Here is a 22042-nt window from a genome sequence, read left to right on the forward strand (position 1 = left end):
CAGTAGACCTGGCCTCCCAAATCCAGTCCCAATCCTCCATGGCCTCTCCACCATGTTCATTTTTCTTGCTTTCAAGGCCTGTGTTAGAGGGCTCTTCAAAGTTCTTAGAAGGTCCCATACTGGAGTTGATGTGGCAGTGTCCTTTAAAACTGCTCCTTTTTCCTTGGCTCTTGGGTAATAAACGATATTATGCTCTTTAAATTGTTGCAAAAATCTAGAATGATAAAATATTAAAATAGGCAAAAAAGAAAAAAAAATCTTGGGAGACCATATGAAATATTTCTCATGAGATATGATACAATGTTACTGAGTTGTAAAATTAGATCATATTGCAACATTTATTAATTGGGTCATATATCTGATGCCAAATTTCAGATGATGGGTAGTATTTGATAAAATAACAGCAGAACTTGAAAAACTAGTTTTTATATTTAAGAGCAATACACATCTCAAACATTTGACAATCAGAAGCAAATTGTTGCAATTTAGTAGTTTTAAGCACACTTTGATTAGGAAGATATTTTGCTTTTTATTATTCTTAGTATGGATTAGCTTGATTTTTAAGTCTTTATAGACAAGTTTTTGTAATTCAGCACCTTTACTGCAAGTCAAAATTGAAATACATTCAACCATTTTCTTCAGCAGTCAAAAAGGGCACACTGAGCTTTAATGTTATAGCAGATATCACACAGCAGGACTCTTCAGTCAGTTTGGATTGTGGATTCATGAAAATAAAAGGAAGGATTCGTTAGGCCACCTGTCCAAACTGTAAAATGAAATTCATTTACGGTTTATGTGTCTCTTTAGATCTCATAAATGGAGCTCAAGAACAGTGTGAATTGCCTCCTATGGATGGTTTTCCTCACTGTGAAGGGAAAATAAAGGTAAGTGAACTGGTTTTAATCTTATTCTGTGTGTTTTGCTTAAATCTGAACCTGTGTTGCAAGAGGACACAGCTCACACAATGGTGTAAAACAAGAACAACCGAGTCAAAAAGAGAATGTTTAGGAGTCTGGCTACAGTATTACTTACCTCAGGCCTTTGATACTACTGCTGCAGAGAAATAAAGTGGCATCCTGCTAAGACAGGAATAAAATGCCATGTTATATTAAATACGTATTATTGTTATTTATGTTATTTATTATGTTATGATTTATATATTTATGTTATTTAATAAAAGATCTTATTATTTGTATGCTGTCTTGTTATTCAGAAAACCCTGTTTTCTTTTTCATTATGAGTCATTTGGCATTCTCCTACCCCAGGACTTGGATTCTGTGTGTACCTCAGTCCAGCCCTTTTTCTGTTTCAGCAAAACATTTGTTTATGCTTCTTTCCCCTCTTTGCCAACAGTGCTGTTGGGTTCCTCCCTTCCCCTTTACTAGTAAAAGCATTCTGCTTCTTCTGATCACAAGCTAAAGCAACCAGAACTTTGGGGTTCACAGTTAATTCTATGTAAATCCTATATTTTACTAATAATGAGGTTTGAAAAGCTAAATATTGAAAGCCATCAGACTTTAGACTTTAGAAAGGAAAAAAATGAAACAAAACACTTCTTCCCTCTTCCTCCTCCCACCCTCCAAACCAATAAACACTCCCACAACAAATAAGACAAAAAAATCGAAAACAACAAACTTGCAGAAATGGAGGATTTGGAGGTTTTTCTTTTTCCACTGAGATACATTTCCAATGTAAGGATACTGTTTTAGTAGTAGGGGACAAAAGTAAAGTTGCTGAACACTTAAATATCGTTATCAAGTATTACAATTTATTTCTGATAGTGAAAACAAATAACTACCAAAATATATGTGAAATTATGTTGCCTTTTTTCTCTAAGTAAAATTCGTAGGCATAGTATTTTAAAATCCCAAAACTGTGTCTTAAGTGTCTGGTCTGTGTTTTGATACATCTTGACAAACTGGCTGCATAATGACTGTGTAATACATTATTTTAATATTAAAATATGAATTTAAATTAATAACTTCCTTCTGCAGAAATGACAGATTCTTGGCAGAATCAGGCAGATTTCAGCCTTAGTAACTGAAATGGTCTGTTAAATTCCAGAGCAAGTGTAATATGGAGGGGGTGAACAATGCAGTCAACTCCAGCCACACCCATATGTCTGCACCCTGATTATATTCTCCTTTTGATATTTGTCTCTGCTTGCGTGGTTACCAGTTTCTATAGACTGGGCTCATATCTGGAATGTAGTTACTTTCCCAACATAGCCGAATGCGGAGATGCAGTATGCTGCAAAATATTAATATAAAACTCCTTTTTTGCTATTTGTGTTTTTCATCTAGATGGATATAGTCACTTGCAGCTTTCCCCATTATTTATGAGTTCAGTGTGAAAAAGTAGAGAATTATTATGTGGTACTTCAATCTAACAGACTGTGGGTTTGTTTCTGTTTCAGTGGATGAAAGATATGTGGCGATCGGATCCCTGTTATGCAAGTTATGGTGTAGATGGGTCCACATGCTCCTTTTTTATTTACCTCAGTGAGGTTAGTAATCTATTAATCTTTAGAAGGGGAACATCATCATGCCTCCATATTTTTGGTAACTGTTTGCAACCTTTTCTCAAAAGAAATTATAACTTTCTTTGGAAAAAAAAATATAAAGAGGAAAAAGCTATTAAAACAGAATTATTATGAATTATTTTGCTATTAATCATAAGTCCTCCAGGGGTTTCTAGCATGGAGAATTGTAATGTTTATAACTGAAGTGATGTAAGCACCAACTTTCCAGGGAGTCCACACTGGGTATCCTGTTAAACCTAAGTATGAAGCTCAGTCATAGATTCTTGCCTCTGCGCACTTTTTCTCTTGCTTTCAATGTAGCTCCTGAGGTAGTAGTAGTGGAAGGCATTTTATGGGGGGGCATTTGGAATGTAAAATTTGGAAAGTAGAACAAAATGAACAGTAGAACATTTGCCTAAGTACCATGGCCACTACCTGCTTGGAGACTGTTCATGAATTGCAGAGTCTATAAGAGAAAACAAAATCCTCGTGAAAGTCCCGTTTTTTAATGAAGTTGCAAATATATTCGCAACTTTTGGTACCTGTCGGAACCAAAAGCCCAGTTTCATGCACAGCTGAGTAAAGTGCATGCCCTGGTAGGTTTTTGTACAGACTCTGTTTCCTGCATAACACTTTTTTTTTCCAAGAATGAATTTTGTCAATCAATTATTATGAGCTCCATTGCTGGCTCGTAGTGTGTGTGCCAGAAAATCAGGTGTATTTGATCACTTGAGCTCTTATTTCTTATTACTAAAATTTCTATAATTTACGGCAACTGATCTTGGAAGTAGTATTGATATCTAGTAGCTTACTATTTGTAAAGAACTGTAGGAACCAGTATGGCTGCTGAATTGCAAGCTGGTATTAATTTTGTAGTTTCTGCAGGATTGGGGGGTGGGACTGGGTTTTTAAATTGCATCTGAGATTAAAAGTATAGGTCTACTGTATAAATAACTCTGTTGTAATGAAAGCAGTTTCTGTTAATTTACTCAGTTGACTGTCATGAACTTTTTGGGGACACTGCTTGAAGCAGCAGTAATAGTTAAATGGATATCCAAAACATCTATCCGAAGAAATAAAAAAGGCTGGGTTGAATCACAGATTTGACTCAGTGCAATGCTAGTACCAAGTATTGATTTATTTATGGGCTATGAAGCTGGGGAAGGAAAAGATACAGTATGACTATATTATTTATCCTGCTATTTATCAATAGAAGCTTGAGATATGGTTTTGAAATAATCTGAAGGTGATCTGAATTTCAGCTAAAAGGTTATGTTTTAGCATTAGTGGAGTTACATTTGTGCATTAGTATTCTGTGAGCCAGCATGTGCTTCATGTTTTTAATGCAAATGTATTTTAGAGATGAAGATACGTCAACTGAATGTGAGAATCTAATATTCTTAAATGGCATTTGTTATTTTGTATTTCTGTATTTAAATCATAGTATCTTCTGTGACAATCTTCTCTGATCATCAGCTTTGAAAACTCAGTTGATGCTCTTAGTTTTTTCATAATTGACTTTCCAGCTCATCCTCATCACAAAATTGAAGCAGATTTATACAGGCCAAATGGTTGATTTTTTTCAAGGTTCTAGGGATTTAAAATTTTTCTTTAAGCAGTAATACTGATTTTGGGCAAATTCTCGCTTCATGGTGGAACAAAACGACAACTAGTCTATGCGTATGTTTATGAACTTCAAAGAAGTCTTGTACTTTCCTTTTTTAAAGTGTTTTCCCATGACAGAATGTAAAAGTAATATTGGGTGAGCATGTTATTAACCTTGAGTTTAAATTTGACATTCTTAATCCTATGATTAATGCCCAGCAGCAGAGGTTGAAAGCTTAAATGTTTGCGAATACAAGCATGAAATGAAATTCTAATAACACTACAACGATGTGGATTTATGAGGTGTGTTGGCTGCTACGGATAACTTGGAAATGCTATGGCGAGAGTAATTTGTCAAAGTGGACAGTGATGAAGAGTTGACAGTTTATAGTATGGTTGCACAGCTGAATGATAAATGTGCCTACAGAGCTCTCAAGTCAAAACTGCTGATTTAAAATATTAAAATGCATTAGGGTGCTGGGAGGATATTAAGTATAAGATTTTTCTTTTCTACTTTAAGGTTACAGTGTCGGAGTAAGATGGTTGTGTACACATGCTTTGTTTGATAAGGCAATATATACATCAAATTATGCACAACCTCAGTTTGAAAAGACAGAATATGCACCAAATCGTGCTTGTGTCAACTTTTGCTCTTAAAACTGCCTCTACAACCTAGTGTGACAAGTGCCTGTGCTCTTTCATACTCTTTTGGGGTCTACTTTTTTCTTTGGAAGCAGTTCAGTTAGGATATTATGTTACACTCAGCTAGCACTCTTTATAATACAATTTTAAATTTGTAAACAAAGAAGTCTGAAATAATACATCTTGGTATGTAATATGGGTCAGGACCACAGAGGCACAAAGTAACTTGCCCACAGTTTATTCAAAGGTTTAGAAACAAAGCATAGAATAAACCCCAGTCTTTAGGTATCTGTTTTGTGCCTGTTTTGTTTCCACCATGTGTGTCTGCAAAATAGAACAGCACAGTCAAAATCCACACTGCCCCAAGTAATCTCTTCTGAAGAGCCTGCATAAGTGCAAGTGTTAACAGTTCTGCCTCCTCTGGTTTGCTTTGGATGGCACTCCTACAAGAACACAAGTACAACAAGCTGAACAGCTCTTCTCCACTTCTCCTCTTGTGTCTTGGCTGCTTGAGCAGAATGGAAGGCGAGTGTGGCAGCAGAAGGAAAGTGAAAAGCAATCCAGCACATTCAGGCTTATGATATTTTATTTAAAGCTGTCCCCTGTACAAACTTGCAGATAAATCTCCAAGAATATTCACACTTCCATCTTGGAGTTTTGCTGCAGGCACTGGCTCACTCCTGGTGAATGATAAGCAACTGTGCAGTCCTCATAACGCTAATTGTGCTGGAACCTTTGAAGACTGGAGGAGACAGAAACGGCCTGAATAGCAAAAACAGACTTACATTCTTTTGAATAACAGAGCAAGACAGGAATTAGAAGTAGCAAAAATTGAAAAGCAAGTTAAGCTAACTCTAAAGTTTCTGGATAGTTAGGACTTGTTTCCTTTTAACTGTGGTAGAAACTTGCCCATTGAAAAGAGTTACTTCGTATAAACTTAGCATTTAGTTATGAAAAAGACAGTTGTTTAACACGGTAATGTCACTGGCACAGTTATAATCTTCACAGATGGCATTGCCTCTGGGGAGAAATGTGGAAAATTAATTTCTAGACAGTACAAAAATACATTTCACTGCAAAATGTCAGTTTGCAGCTGAAGAATTAAGCTTTTAAAAATATCTTCTAGCAAATGAATTTTTCACACAGTTTCCCATGTTAAGGACAAAAAAAAAAAAAAAAAGAAGGAAGTGGAGGGGTCTTATTGCTCCTCTTCTTTATCTAGACATGTGCGTTCTCGGAGGGGACTGCCTGCCACACAGGAGCAAAACTACTGCTGTGCTTACAGATCAGCGAGCAGCTATAATGCAAGTTACCACTGCCCAGAGGTCAATACATGGATGTTTATCTGCTGGAGCTAGGTAGATCTTACTAAAATCACAGTCTTTGGATCTCCATTAGAGAGAATTCTTGATTTGAGTCCTTCAGACTTGATGGAAACAGAATCTGTGGTTTCATTGCAGGAATATTTTTCTTTACGCTGTTTCTTTTGCTTTGAGGGATAAAGCAGAAAAATACAAACTGAAGGTGATTTTGATTGTGGGTTTGTTTCTAGAAGGCAAGCTGTAGTCTGAGGCACACTTTAGTGAAAACACCTGGGAATCATAACTATACAGATTACCCAAATCCTTGTGGGTTTGCTAGTTTACTGCAGTTTGCTCACATCTGTGTGGAAGTCCCCTTTCCACAACTACTTCTGCTTGTGTAAGCTGTTTTCTGATACTGAGGTGAGTTAATGATTTGCATTTCTTCAGTGTAATGTAACATTAAACCAGCTTCTTTGAATTCTATGCCATTACTTAGAAAATTGACAAAAATATTATTTTTGTCTGTAATTGTTGTCTGTAAAGCAGCAACAGCTTGAACTTCTTCAGTCGTCTTATGTAAGTCCCCAAGAAACTGAAATACTATTGATAGCCAGCACTTTGTCCCCAAATCGTCCATTAGTATATTGGCCTGGATTTGCGTGATATGGGTTTACTTACCTTTTCTACTTCCGTCACTTTAAAGTGGGATTAGTCTTTTTTCTGTCTTTTTGGAAAAGGCGTAAGAGAAATCAAATTCATGCACATTACTGGAGTTAGATAGGAGACCATTTGTTGATTGATGGTTATATATAAAATTTCATATTCTGGTGTCACTGGGACTGTGGGTACCTAACACCCAATGTTTGAGATTGCCTTTGGAAACAATCAAACCCAAGGTTACCTGTACACTCCTCCATTTTGCTAAACAGGCAGGCAGTCATCTGCACACCACAGATTTTGTAGCACCTTCAAATGACTACCTATCATTGAGGAAATGCTAAACAAAATATAGGTATTACAGCTTCCAGAGGAGTTGAGAAAGTCACCTGGGAGCAGTCTTTCACATCAAATTCTCAAATGGATTTTCTATGTAAACATTCCGAGTTCTCTGCCCGCCTTCATGCTGCCTAGTAAATTTAAACGTGCACCTTCTTTCACCAGTTATTACAGCACTGTTGTTTTTTTCTTTCCCACTCTGGGACTAACATAAGACACTTCACAGCAGCACTTCACCATAGATAGAAGTACACTGAGCACTAACGCTGTTCACCTGATATGGTAAGAAAGTTGCTTTAGTTTCTCTGTAGACGTGTTGCACCTGCCCTTTGGGAGAGTCCAAAACGAAGAATATCTCACATGTTTAGAGAGAGTGCCCTTCACATTTTACTTTATTAATATCCCACTATGACTCTTTAAAAGCATAAAGAACTTCCTGAAATTTTGGATGCAGGGAGCTGCTGACAGAGTATACTTTCATGCAGTTTGGAAGATGCTCAACTACCCCAGTGCTACACGTTTAACATGACAGGTTCTTAGAAGTGTGCTTGAAGTACTTTCTCTGTAATGTAGTCGAGTGCTGCGATCTTGACTTCCCTTCAGTTTCGGTGTTTCTGAGGAAGTTGCTGGAACAGATATCTGCAAAGCTCCTATAAAATATGCTCTTCAAATTTCTTAGGTTTATTTGGTTTGGGTTTTCTGTGTTAACTCAGCAGTAAGCTACATGAAATCACTGTGAGAGTGGATTGTCTATGATTAAGGGATTAGAAACTCTTGAGTTCAGTTTAAGCAGAACCTAGTCATTCACACCCCAAAGCAGTTCACAACACCAACTTTTCACTAATATCTAGAATCATGTAGCACTTAAATTTTGAGCTTCTGAAGTACCATGCAACCTAACTTACGGAGCTAGCTACATGTACTCTAGACAGGGCTCTGTCTACTGTAATTTAAAAACAAGCAGGGAACTTTTAACTTCTCAGGTGGACCTCATTTCTTGAGCATGATCAAAGACTACCTAATGCATTTGATTGGCATTGAATGCAACACTAGGTACAGAAGGCACAGCTGATCTTGTTCAAAATATGACAGCAGAGATAAATATAGTGTGTTCTGAATAATAGTTTAGCATTTACGTCTCTCATCCAAAAAGTGGTCAGTCTTTAAATCTGCAGTTGCTGCTTCCCAACAATCTTTCTTAACTGCTAATCTGTAGTTTGATATCACATCCTCCATATTAAATCATGCATGTGACTGTGTAACAGTTGGCTGCTATGGAGAGGTTAAGCTGGAGAAAGAACTGTTACTAACCTAGTGAGAGGAAGGTTGTCCCTGGAAAGGGGGAAAAGGAGTCCTGGTTCCTTCTTTGGAGATAACTTCTGTGTTTTGTCTTCAATGATCAAAAGAAATGCATAAACAAATTAAAGAGCAGGATCCGAATGAACACTGCTGCACCTTGCTCAAACTTAGGGCTGATTGCACGTGGATATTCTGTACTGAAACAAGCACAAAGCTGAGGTATTTGTGTATTTCTGATGGAGATTTCATCTAGACTCACTTTAGTGATATCATAATCCTTTCTGTCATCATTGCCAGTGACAGAGAAAAGGTGTGTATTAATGGAACAATACCAGATTTGTAACTGCGTACTGCAGCCTTAGCACATGCTATATCATCCTGTTTATGATTGGATGAATCACATCTAAATACACGTTTCTGTATATATATGCAGACACATGTTTTTTTTTCCCATAGTACATGTTATTTACTATCACAAATATTCCTGACCCAGGACAAGCTATGGTTTCATGCTGTTGCATTTTCTGCAAACTTTTTTGTTATGAGTTATCAACCAAAGCGGGCTTCCCTCCCCATCATTCAATTTGCTGTATTAGGAGCTTCCAGAAAATGTGTTACAAAACAAAGTCCTTAATTCTTCCCCTCACATTCCTTGCCCTATCTCTGTCTTATCCCTGGTAGCGTCAGTGAAACCTAATAGGCTTTCTTTAGGCAATGTGGGATAAAGGCGAGAAAATCAAGCTCCAGGCATCGGTTGTTTTCACAGAGCTTGTATCATTGTTGGTGCTTATTTGTCATGTAAGACAAAGGATATTGGATGCCTTCACTCAAGTCATCTGAGCGGTTTTAGACATTTCTTATCATTTGTTCACCCACATCGGTAGTTGTAAGTTAATGCTCATTGAAATAAAACTTGACTTGTACCTACCGTGCATCAATGAGTCTGTGAAAATGGATCCAAGTTTTCATTGATATTTGCTGGGAAAAATTTCATTACCATCCTGCATTTTTCAATAACTTCGTGGTTTTGGTTGGGATAGAGCTAATTTTCTTCCTAGTAGCTGGTACAGTGCTGTGTTTTGGCTTTAGTCTGAGAATAATGTCAATAACAAACTGATGGTTTAGCTGTTGCTAAGTAGTGCTTAGTCTAAATCAAGGACTTTCCAGTTTCCCATGCTCTGCAAGTGAGAAGGGGCACAAGAAGGGAACACAGCCAGGACAACTGACCTGAACTAGCCAAACGGATATTCCATACCATAGAATGTCATGTTCAGTATAGAAATGGGGGGAGTTGGCGGGGAGGGGCTGGTTGCTGCTTGGGGATGCGATGGGCATTGGTCACCTGGTAGCGAGCAATCTTATTTGTGCATCACTTGGGTTTCTTGGTTTTTATTCCTCTCTCTTTTCCTTTTATTGTTACTATTGTTGTTACTTTTGTTATTAATAGTAATACTAATATTATTATTATATTTCACCTTATTTCAATTATTATACTGTTCTTATCTCAACCCATGGGTTTTACTTTTTATCAGTTCTACTCCCCAGCCTACTGGGGCATGGAGCAGGGAGTGAGTAAATAACTGCAAGGTGCTTAGTTGCCAGATGGTGTTCAAGCACGACAGATAACTGTAGCACCCACCTTTGTTTTTAAAGAAGTTCCCATGGCAGTGGTTAATAGACTGGATCAGAGAACAGCTACAAGACTTGTTCAGAAATGGATGAGCACAACTAGAATTACTGTTGTGGGCGATGTTTGGGTCATACAAGGCAACCAGGAAAATGACTTACCTACCTAAGTTTCATATTTAGTTATAGGCATCCTTGTGTTCTGTATGAAAAACCCTGAAGCTTTCAGTTGAAGTGGCAATACTTGGTTCTTTAAAAACCAACCAGCCAGCTAAAAAGCCTACCCACCCACTTTCTAGATCATCTGGAGGTCTCGTGAAACTGTAGGTCCTGCCGAGAGCTGTAGTTAGAAGTAGTTCCTAGGCTTAAAAGTGAGCAATTCCATGTTCTGGACAGGAAGTGTTTGAGTGCTCAGTTTGATTTTAATACTGGTACACTGGGCAGGGAAGAAAGGGAAGTCAAGGAACGAAAGGAGCATAAAGTGGTTGTCTTGAAAAAGACCAATAGCATGGTTATTTAAATTATTTGCAACATAAGTAGTATGTATTCTGTTCTACTGTGTATCATTTTACGTAGGGCTAAATTGAGGAACGCGAAGTTCATTTTGCTACTCATTCGTGTTAGTGCAAACTGTTCCTTTTAGTTCTGACATGAAATGTTAAGCACTATTTCTGTACAGGAGTTTTAAGCAATCTTTACTGAGGCTTTGTACTGTTGTAGACTTTAATTTTACATAATGTGATGCAAAAGCACAGTTAACTGGAATCGTTTTACTTGAAATACATGTAAAAATGCAACTGCTGTGGTTTTTGGGGAAAGCTGCACTAAAACTTAGGAACCTGCTAGGTATCCTGTGTAAGTAACATCAACTCAGCAGGTTTTTAATCCTGTAGTAGAAGCCTGTCAATGCTATCATTTCCAATAGTTCTACAAAGGCTATCTCTGAAGTCTTCAGTAGCTTGTGTAGTTGCGTAGGTTGAAATCCCTCTCCCTTCAACCAAGTGTACGTAGACTGTTGATTACTTGTGCTCTTACTGAACAGGGAAGGAAGAACTGGAGATGGAGTGAAATATCTCTATTCCTTCTGAAAACCTTGTTTTTGTTGGAAATGTGATATTTCTTGAATACTAGGCACCTCTAAACACAGATGTTACGACTTGTGTAGACTTCCCTGCTGTAGTTTTTCATTTCTGCTTTCTTCAGTCTGTATCTTTACTGTGAAGATGGTAAAGCACTGGAGCAGGTTGCCCAAAGAAGTGGTAAATGTTCCATCCCTGGCAATGTTCAAGGCCAGGTTGGACAGAGCCTTGGGCGACATGGTCTAGTGTAAGGTGTCCTTGCCCATGGTAGGGGGGTTGGAACCAGATGATCTTAAGGTCCTTTCCAACCCAAGCCATTCTACGATTCTATCTACCTGGTAATATCTACTATGATCTAAAAGTGTCTTCTGGTGCATGAGCTTCAGTGTTAAGTGCTTGCATGTTCTGCCCTCTGCCAACAATCTAATAATATTCTGATTTTTCCTCTCAGTTTCTTTTGGAACCATGACTCATTAATTCCAGTTGATTCTTTAATTACCTGAAAAATTAACTCATGTTCTAAACAGCAGAAATTGTATTAGCATTTTGGCTGGTTAACCTATCATAATTTTTCCATCTTAGGGGCATATACATCTGATCTTTTTTGCCCAAGAATACCTGAATTTTGCTATTAAAGTAATCCTAGTTTGGCTAGTTTGCCAGTCAGTATTTTGCCTCTCCACCCCCACTTTCCCTTGTGTCAGTACATTAAATTAGTAAGGTTTTTTAATTCTTTGCCCTTCCCATGCTGTGTCAGACTCATTTGCTTCATCTTTGCTTTCTTGGTGCTCTTGAGAATTCTCTCCATAAGAGAATGCCAGTGCATTCTTTCCAGTATATTTTTCAGTCCTGAAGTGCCAAATTTTGAAGAATATGTGTATAAAAATCCTCTGGTGACTTAAGCTGGTCTTTCCAATGAAAAGAGGAATTGACTGAATATCAATAAGGAAAAACGATTGCTAGACCAACTGTGTATGCTGATATTACTTTGAGTCTGCTCCTTAAGTGTTTATGTGATAGGAATGACTGTAATTTAATTTAGACTAGAGGGAATATTTCTAAAAGCACAAAAGAACTGTATTTGTTTTTCAGTCAGTGAGGCATGCAGCTAACTATCCTTGTCAGTTCTGCAGAATCTTCAGTTCCTTTAGGATGCCTGATGGTGCAATGTGAAATACATGAAGTCAGAAAAGGGGCACGTACAGTAGACCTTGAAATGTGGTATCTTAATTTTGATCTGGTTTAATGCTAGGAATAATTCTAAATTATTTGTACTGTTGAAAAAAAAGCGGGGGGAGAGAGATTGGGACTGTGAGTGATTTGTAATAGGGGTCTTGCAACCTTCTGCCAGTGATTCCACAGCTTGCATTAGAAAGTTAGGTTTGTTAATTGCTATAATTTCTAGTATGTTCGCAGGGTTGGAGACCACGGAAGAGTCGGATGTTTACAAACAAGGTTGATAAGCCACTGTTTTCAACTGGTTTACTAAGTACATTGAGTAGATTAAGTCATAGCATCCAAATTAACACTTTTATGTAATTTGTTTGAGGAACCTGAGCTTGATACACTTCTTCTCTTTAATGAGGTTATGATGCCTTATTAATTTATTTTCACATGATTGGTCTTCTAGGCAATTGTATGGTATGATCTTAAGCTTTTAACCTTTAATGCTTCAGGCTTACTGCAGCATGATTAAGCTAAAATTATGTTTTGACAGGTCTATGACTGGAGGAGCCATTAGAGCAATTCTAACTTCTAATTCTTTGGGAGTTGTAAACTTAATTGGTAGTGATGAATCTTAGTTGGCCTATAATTTTTTTGCGTTTCTCCCTTCTTGCAGTACAGTTATGTTTCTTTTTTCATGGGTTTGTCTCTAAGAGTGAGATTCCTTCTTCCCCAAAGGAAATGGTCTAATTTCTTAAGGTACATGAATAATAAAGATTCTATGGGACAAACAAGATCCCTAGGGAGCTTTCAGTGACTCGCATCCGTTTGCTGTTTCTTCCCTAACTACTAGCTGTTGTACTATTTTTTTTTTCTAGTAGACAATAGTAGAAGTACTGCATTTGCACTGATTATGTTTCTCTAAGAATTACAACTATTAGTACTTGTTGATATTGTTACATAAGTTATAATACGTTGCTTATACCCTTCAAATCAGGTGGTTTGGGTTTTATACTTCTTTCAATTTTTTGTCTAGGTTTCTTCAAGTTAGAACTTTGATCGTTGTTTTTCATCAGGCTTTGCCTTTCAATAAAGCTATTCTGGGGAGATGGGATATGTTCCAAAATGTGTGGGGGTTTTTTTAAGGTCTAGAGGCATAAAAAACTTAGCGCTTTTTAAAAACATTTAGGAACTGCTCCGAGAAAGTGTATTTAGAGCATTTAGCAGCTGACCTCTGTCTTGAAAGTGTTTTATCTCCTGTATTCATTATCATGAATGAATATCTAAATGTGACTTTTGGTTGCAAATTTGCAAGGTTAAAATAGTATTGAATTGCAAAAAGCAGTTTTACCTTGCAGTGACTTACTAATCAGCTGACGCCTTATTTAAGCCATAGGAAGGTGTAATATAAAGGCAGTGAGAGGCTTTGGTAGACCAGCTGGAATGGAGTGGAACGGAACAGAACAGAACAGAATTATTTATTTTCATGTGACTGTTTTACAGGTTGAAAATTGGTGTCCTCGTTTACCTTGGAGAGCAAAAAATCCTAATGAAGAAACTGATGAAAAAACAGTGGTAAGGATAATGTTAAAATATGAGAAATAATTCAGTAATTGTGATTCATGCAGAAAATCCTGGAATCCTGTGCCACATAAATGCTGATAAGACTAGAATTTACCATTTTTATTCCTCAGCTCCTCAAAACTGAAGGGAACATCCTTGACTGTATGTATGTAGCTCATTATGTATTTTCTCCAGTCATTGTATCACATTGCAGTCTTGGTGGTAGATTTTCATTCAAAACAATTTTGTGCTTAAATTTGTGAAATAATGTATCTGAGATACTGAGAAAAATTCCAGAAATTAACAAATCTGTTCACCACTATTAAGTGACCATATGTGAAACTGCCCATTTTTACAGATTTGTGAATCTGGGCCTTACCTATAAAAATGCCTTGATGGAAGAGGTATATATACATTTCAGTTCTGTAGTAACATTTTGATTACTCCTTTTTTTTTTCTCCTTTAAAAACTCTACAGCATGCAGGTTGTTTCTAAATGCTATAGCCTAATTATGTAGCACATAGATATTTTAAGATAATCACTGGGCTGCATATGAACATTGCTTACGTAATTTAGATATAGGCTGTCTCATTTTGTAAAACCAATTGTTCTTAGATCAGCCTAGCTGTAAAAGGAGTATTTCCTTTAAAATTTGTAATCGAGTAATGTTTCTACCTTTATGGTATAATAGGAAGCTTCCTGGTATTTTTGGAAGATTCAAGATATACACAAATCCTCATCATACTGAATCTTCAGCATACTGTTCTGATTTTATATTATGTTTTAGAGACACTTTAACTTCATTTTGAAGGACATAGAATCATAGAATGGTTTGGGTTGCAAAGGACCTTAAGATCATCTAGTTCCAACCTCCTGCTATGAGCAGGGACACCTTGCACTAAACCATGTTGCCCAAGGCTCTGTCCAGCCTGGCCTTGAACACTGCCAGAGATGGAGCATTCACAACTTTCTTGGGCAATCCATTCCAGTGCCTCACCACCCTCACTGTAAAGAACTTCTTCCTTAGATCTAATCTAAACTTCCCCTGTTTAAGTTTGAAGCCATTACCCCTTGTCCCACCACTACAGTCCCTAATGAAGAGTCCCTCCCCAGCATCCTTGTAGGCCCCCTTCAGATACTGGAAGGCTGCTATGAGGTCTCCACGCAGCCTTCTCTTCTCCAGGCTGAACAGCCCCAACTTTCTCAGCCTGTCTTCATACGGGAGGTGCTCCAGTCCTCTTATCATCCTCGTGGCCCTCCTCTGGACTTGCTCCAACAGCTCCATGTCCTTTTTATGTTGAGGACACCAGAACATGAGCAAAATAAAATCTTATATTGCAGAAATAAATACATTGTGAAACATTACAAACATAATGCATTTAAGACCAGGTTAAATGAGGTTTTGAGCAGCCTGATCTAGCAGAAGGATGGCTGGAACCAGATGATCTTTAAGGTCCTTTCCAACCCAAACCATTCTGTGATACTCTGGGGCTACCAAATAGTAGTAATAAAAATAACAGTAAGTTATGTGATTTAGAAATGTCTGTTTAAAGCTGTCTTAAATGTTTGAACTAAAATCTCAGCTTGACTTTAGTGTTAGGAGTGTATCTTATTTTCTTTCTTTTCTATTGTCTTTTTGAGTGAGGAATGTAGAGCACAGTTCACATTTGACAAGTTTTTTCACTTCTGGAAAGTACACTGTTTGACGACTAACGAATGTTTTGGGGTTTTCTTAATGTTTTAATTGAAGGCTGAAATTCGTATCAACTTTGATAATCTCTACAAAATGATGTCAAGACATGAGGAATTCAGGTGGATGATGTTACGCATCAGACGAATGGCTGATACCTGGATTGAAGCGATCAAATCACTTGCAGAAAAACAAAGTTTGGAGAAGAGAAAACGAAAAAAGGTAAATAAAAAGATTTTTCATTCCATTGCAGTTGTATAGGCTCTTTTAAACTTCTTACTCCAGAAGTAACTGCAGTGTGGAAATACCAAATATGTACAAAAGGCTCATGTTTATGTGTGCCTCTTTTCAAGAAGTATTTTGCTGTTTGAAGTTACTGTTACAGTGGGTATTTACTGTAACAAATAGTTTCACACACTTTCCATGAGTTACTCTTTAAGTAAGTTTTTTAGCCTCTTTAATTCTGGATAAAATAGAGAATATATAGAAGATTCTAAAAGGAAAAACTGAATTTACAGCAAGCTGATGAAAACAAAGTGGTTTATGTAATGGTGCAAAACAGTTGCACATCTTTTTTGTCCAAAATGGAGACTTTAAACAGTGTAATTCTCATTTTAATTTGAGTAGACTTGAAGTTGACAACAGCTTTAGATTGGATATGTTTAATTACTTCACTAGTTAAATAGAGCTCAAAGTTGTAAACACCACAGTGGGTTTCCCTTCCTGCCTTGTTCTTAATGGAGCCAGCCCTAAGAGACAGCAGGCCATGCACAGGCATGTTTTACCCTCTCTTTAAGCCTGGCTGGCTGCAGCGCAGCTCCTTGCTGGAGAGTCTCAGTCCTTGCATGAGGTCTGGGGTCCATGTTGCAGCTCTGATATTTGTCACCTACTGTAGTCCTGGAGTAGACTCACCCTTTGTCAAGGAGCAGCCCGTCTGTTTCAAGCAGCCCTCCAACCTGTTTTATTAAAGAAATCTAACATCTGAGAACACTAAACTCAAGAATAAACAGAAGCAGTACTGTCCTGCACAGGCAGTTTTGATGGGATGCTCTAGTGCTTATTCTTTGCTTTTAAAAAATAATGATGATTTCATTTTAATATGTCCAGCTCAGTTCTGGGATCTGCAAGAGATTAGAATAAAATGGTTTTTTGAATGTTGCTTCTTTATAAAGACTGACATATCTTTATAAAATCTTTACAAAGGTTTATGGTGTTCGTGGGGTTTTATGCTTGCCGCTGTATGTACCCAGACTCAACAGCCAGATATTTAGCAAAGTGTTTGGAGCTCAATTTCTCTGCTTTGCTAGAAACGCAAGCAGGGATTTCAGAGAAATACAGAGAAAACTCTCCTCTGGTGACAATGGAGAGAAGAGGTTTGGAAAGCATCCTGCTACTATTATGCAGTCTTTTCAAGCTCTTATGGGCTTGTCCCATCCTTAACTATACTGTCACACACACAAGTGTGTACTACTGGAGCATATAAGTGGTTATTCAAAGTAAGTTGCCAACCATACCCTGGGCTGCATCAAAAGAAGTGTGACCAGCAGGTTGAAAGAGGTGATTCTGCCCTCTACTCTGCTTCTGTAAGATCCCATTTGGAGTACTATGTACAGTTCTGGTATCCCCAACAAAAGAAGGACATGGAGCTGTTGAAGCAAGTCCAGAAGAGGGCCATGAGGATGATAAAGGGGCTGGAGCACTTCCCATACACCAACAAGCTAAGAAAATCAGGATTCTTCAGCCTGGAGAGGAGGCAGTTGCATGGAGACCCCATAGCAGCCTTCCAGTATCTGAAGGTGGCCTACAAGGATGCTGGAGAGGGACTTTTTATCAGGGACTGTAGTGATAAGACAAGGGATAATGGGTTCAAACTTAAATAGTGGAGATTTAGGTTGGATATAACTAAGAAATTCTTTACAGTGAGGGTAGTGAGGCACTGGAACAGGGTGCCCAAGGAAGTTGTGAATGTTCCAACCCTGGCAGAGGTCAAGGCCAGGTTGGGCAGGGCCCTGACCAATCTGGTCCTAGTGTGAGGTGTCCTTACCCATGGCAGGGGGGTTGAAACTAAATGTTCTTAAGGTCCTTTCCAACCTAAACCATTCTATGATTCTATAATGTGATCCACAACTTTCTGTGCAGAATTACAGATTATTTTGTGAATAACACCATTCTGGAATATGGTTTTAATTACTGATCTGGTGGCAGATAATTGTGCAAAACAATGCGGCAACATTCTGATAATTATTGTTATTGTTATTGAGATTCATTACAGAATTTAGTCATTGGGGTGGAAGTGTTGGATTTTTTTGGGTTGATATTTTAGCCATAGTTGGAATTTAATAGAACGAAAACATGCCGTTGAGGTATAATGGTTGCATATTCAATGTTGATAACTCTTAACATATGACTTTCCTTTCCAGATTCTTGTTCATCTGGGGCTCTTGACAAAAGAATCTGGATTCAAGATTGCAGAAAATGCATTTAGCGGTGGCCCACTTGGTGAATTAGTCCAGTGGAGTGATTTAATTACATCTCTCTACTTACTGGGCCATGATATCAGGATTTCAGCTTCACTGGCAGAGCTCAAGGAGTAAGGAGATTACTTTCACTTTTGAAACTGGAATACAAAAAAGGAATTGTAAACTCTTAAAGCTTCTATTAACAGTATATAATTTCTTGAAGCACAAAATGAAAGTGATAATTCACTAAACATACGATAGATTATTCTTAAGAGCTGAATGTGTACTATGAAAAGGATAATGTGTTTCTTTGTGGCTTCAGTCTCCTGAGACTTCATAAATGAATGTTGTAAAATTCAAACTAAGCAGCTTATCTTTGACATTGCAGGTGCTTTAACCAGCTGCAATAGGAAATGTTATAGACTAGCCTAATTCTGTGTCCTTTTCTTCAGTTTCTGCTACTCTTCGTGCAGTATCTCATTTTAAAATAAAAGTTTAGATCCTTTAAATGCATTACTTTTGATGTACTTAATTGCTAATATTAGCTCAAATTGCTACCTTGCTCATCTTTGTCTTGCTCTACATACTTGTTCAGCATTAGGCATAAAACATCTGTTTTAAGCTTGAGCACATACACTTTTTCTGGAGCTTTTGGTGTTTTTTATAACAAACATGACAGCATCATTTTATAGAGAGCACTTATACTATGAAGCTGTCAATAGAAGTCTGAAATTATTTAAAATAATTTCAAAGAACACTATTTTTAAATTACAGCCGCATTACTCTTGTTTAAACTAGATGGGGATTTTAGTGCAAATTAGCGCTTTACTGATGTATAAACATTTCTTAATAAATGCTGAGCATCTTTAGAATTTGAATGTTCTTACATGTTTTCTGGTTTGGAAAATATAAGAGTAAAACTTTTTTGAAAGGGGAAATTATTGCTATAAATAGTATTACAGCATCTGTTCAAGGTATTTGGAAAGTAATACTTTTCCATATTCCTTCTTTCTTTGTTTAGGATTATGAAGAAGGTTGTAGGTAACAGATCTGGCTGCCCTACCCAGGGGGATAAAGTTGTAGAACTCATTTACATTGATATAGTGGGACTCACGCAGTTTAAGAAAACCCTTGGTCCATCATGGGTACATTACCAGTAAGTATAACACTTATTTGACCTCTTAACTGCTTTGTTAAAGAGCTTTTGTTGAGTAACACATCAGAATACTGAGGTGAGTACATTTGCATAAATTTGAATTTATTTAAAAATGAAAATGTGGTTCTTTGTTGACTTTCATTCTTAGGAATAAAGGGGCTAGGACCTGTTTGTTGAATACCATCTTTATGCTCCCCAGAAAGTTTGGGGTTCTTGGATTCAAGCATTTTTAATCTTAATGAATTATATTATCTCATTGAGTCATTACTTTTGCCTTTTTTTCCCTTCTTTCTTTACACCACACCCCCTTTGTTCTGTAAATTAGTAGATGAGCTGAGAGATCATTGGATTTTTCTTGTTTAGTTGGAATACGAAAGGCATGTTTTGCTTGTCAATGTTTGTTGCTGTACTGGATTGATGATTGTGGAGATTTATCTAATTGTATTGGGCAACAACTGCAGTGCAATTTTTTATGTTCCATCCCTTAAGATGCTGGACAGAGAGTAGTCTTCAGGGATAGGTCTAAACCATAAACTGCAGTTGTGCTTCTCTAATCTATAAACAACTTTCCATTAGAAATGGAAGATGGTGGTCACAAGAAATTACTTTGTACAGCCTTCTTAGTGTCTGCAGTTTTAGAACCACATTTCTTTTTGTCAATAACTAAATCAGCAAGCTCCCATGTGTTGTGCCAGTACATATCAGCATGAAATAAACCCAAATCTATATTACTGACTTTGATTTTTCTACACACAATCGAATTAGCTGTGTTTCATGATCCATAAAGTCCAGTAAATCCTATTTGAAGGAAGGTATTGAAAGGTGTTCACTGCAGGCAGAAAAATTGTTTTCTTTTAACTTCAGGATTTTCTAGAGCTTTGGTTCTTTTAAGCGTATTTTTAAATGAGAGTCCTGTGGTCAATGTCACTGATTAGATTACTTTTAATCTCTCTTTTTTCTTTATTTTTTTTTTTTTAAGCAAAAGACTTAATGGTTATTCTGTTTTATAGAATCCTACTAATAAAGATAATCCCATTTTCCACTGAGCTACAGTTGGTTGTCTGCCATATGTAAATGTCACTAGATGATCATATACAGTATTATGGTCAGAATATAAACCCATACTTACAAATTTAACATGTTTCTCCCCTTTTGCTTTCAATTTCCTATTCGGTATGTTCTGTAATGGAGATATGGAAATACACCATGATATTGAGAATATTAGATTAGCTCTTCAATTTTTCTTGCTTATTTCATGAATCATTAAATCTCAAGTTGTCAGTCTGGTTTTCATCAATTCCTAATCTGTGGTAATGACTTACACTATCTGGTTTAGGAGAGTAGAATTAAATTTAACTCTAAATAAATGCCTTTGGTAGTATAGGAGGTTTTGTTAGACTTTTGAAGAAGAAAATAAATTCTTAATGCCTCTCTTCTGCAATCTTGGATTTCTTGAGATGGAGGAAGACCTCATCTAGTCCACAGCCTTGCTGAAAAGTAGATTGGATGTGTTTGTCCTTCTTGAGAGATTTTTGACTGCAAAAGATGTCTCAGCCACCATTTTGTATTGTTAAGCTTTTGTTTGAAGCGTTTTTTCTTGGCCTGATTTCTTCCAAAGTGCCCATAACTGTTTATTCTGATATGGTTCTGGAGAATAAATTGCTTCCTTCCCTCTCTGGCAACCTCTAGAGTATCTTTTATACTGTTTTTCCTTCAATTTGCTTTTATTCAAAATAAATTTAGGGGGTTTGATCATTAATTACAGTTCAGGTTTTTCAGACCTTTCATCAAACTTGTTGCATCTCTAATTCTCATTAGAGAAATCTCTCTAATTACTTGATACTTTCTTTCAAGTTCAGTGTACAAAATAGGGTCCAGAGTCTAGCAGGGACTACAGGATTGATTAGAGCAGAAGAATTAATTCATAGCTTCATGCATGCTATCTCCTGTTTGAGGATCCTCTTGCAATCATTTTTCTCTTAGCATCATGAGTTACCTCATAAATTTTGTCATCAAAATAATAAGTTAGAACTAGTAAGTACATTATAAAAGCATAATTATATGATTTTGTTTCATTCATTCTAGTAAAATACACATGATCATAAATAAAGCTGGCTTATAGCCCTCGTTCTTTACAAACTTTAATTTCTCATTCAGTTGTATTTAATGTCAATAGGAATAATTCTTTGTCTTGAAAGAAGTGTTTTGCTTTGTGCCATATAGTTTTCCAGCAGAAATGTGCAAGTCGGCTCAGTCTGATTTGTGCAAACCGGACTCAAATACAGATAAATTAAAACTTGTTTATTCACTTCAGATTGGAGTAGAGTGGTAGAATAGTGCCTGCAGAACAGTGTCTTGATAAGAGTGCCGTATGCAATCTTCGTGAGTGAACTAGAGCCCTGGGGATTTTTTTAGTAATTGCAAATCAGGTTTCTAGAACCGCTAGCTCAAAAGAATGACCCTGCAGCTCTGAGGGGTGGGTATTTTTGAACTGAAACGGTCTTTTGCACGTCTGAGATCTGTAGCACTCTCTGTAGTGACTCTCTGTAGTACATGCTTTACCCGAGTTATAATTGGTGCCATAGATAGTGTGAATCTAGCAAAACAGATCTCATTTTTGAGGTCAGTATTTTCAAGCAGAAGAATGCCTGGACATGCTGTGTTTTTCAGTTCTGAAGTCTGGGTATTTCAGAGCAATTTATGTGCAATGAAGCAACAAAAAAATTAGTAGCTTAATATAGCGTGAGGAGTGCAGCACATTGCCTTTCTTAGCACCCTCATCCTCCATACAGCACATAAAAATTGGATTTTTTTGGTTTTTTCCCACTTTTCTACAGTCTCTCTAGCAATGACTCATTCCCATATGCCAAAAATCCAACTGGCTTTATTCTTGAAATAAATTAACATGACAGTTATCCTAAAAAATGAGCAACATTCC

At 37.1% G+C, this 22042-nt stretch overlaps 1 protein-coding gene across 1 annotated transcript in view; it reads left to right on the forward strand.

Annotated features, from left to right (window-relative positions):
* Nucleotides 1-807: 807 nt before the first annotated feature.
* Nucleotides 808-22042, forward strand: part of MGAT5 (mannosyl (alpha-1,6-)-glycoprotein beta-1,6-N-acetyl-glucosaminyltransferase) — a gene marked incomplete at its 5' end in the record, with an annotated part of 56547 nt that continues 35312 nt past the window's right edge. Inside the window, 6 exons of the mRNA XM_010017197.1 lie at nucleotides 808-884; nucleotides 2417-2506; nucleotides 13740-13811; nucleotides 15550-15711; nucleotides 17910-18079; nucleotides 18970-19104. Of these exons, the coding sequence (XP_010015499.1) occupies nucleotides 808-884; nucleotides 2417-2506; nucleotides 13740-13811; nucleotides 15550-15711; nucleotides 17910-18079; nucleotides 18970-19104 (706 nt within the window). The remainder of the gene's footprint in view (nucleotides 885-2416; nucleotides 2507-13739; nucleotides 13812-15549; nucleotides 15712-17909; nucleotides 18080-18969; nucleotides 19105-22042) is intronic.

This window comes from Nestor notabilis, unplaced genomic scaffold (genome assembly GCF_000696875.1).
Source record: "Nestor notabilis isolate BGI_N333 unplaced genomic scaffold, ASM69687v1 scaffold2976, whole genome shotgun sequence".
NCBI lineage: Eukaryota > Metazoa > Chordata > Aves > Psittaciformes > Psittacidae > Nestor > Nestor notabilis.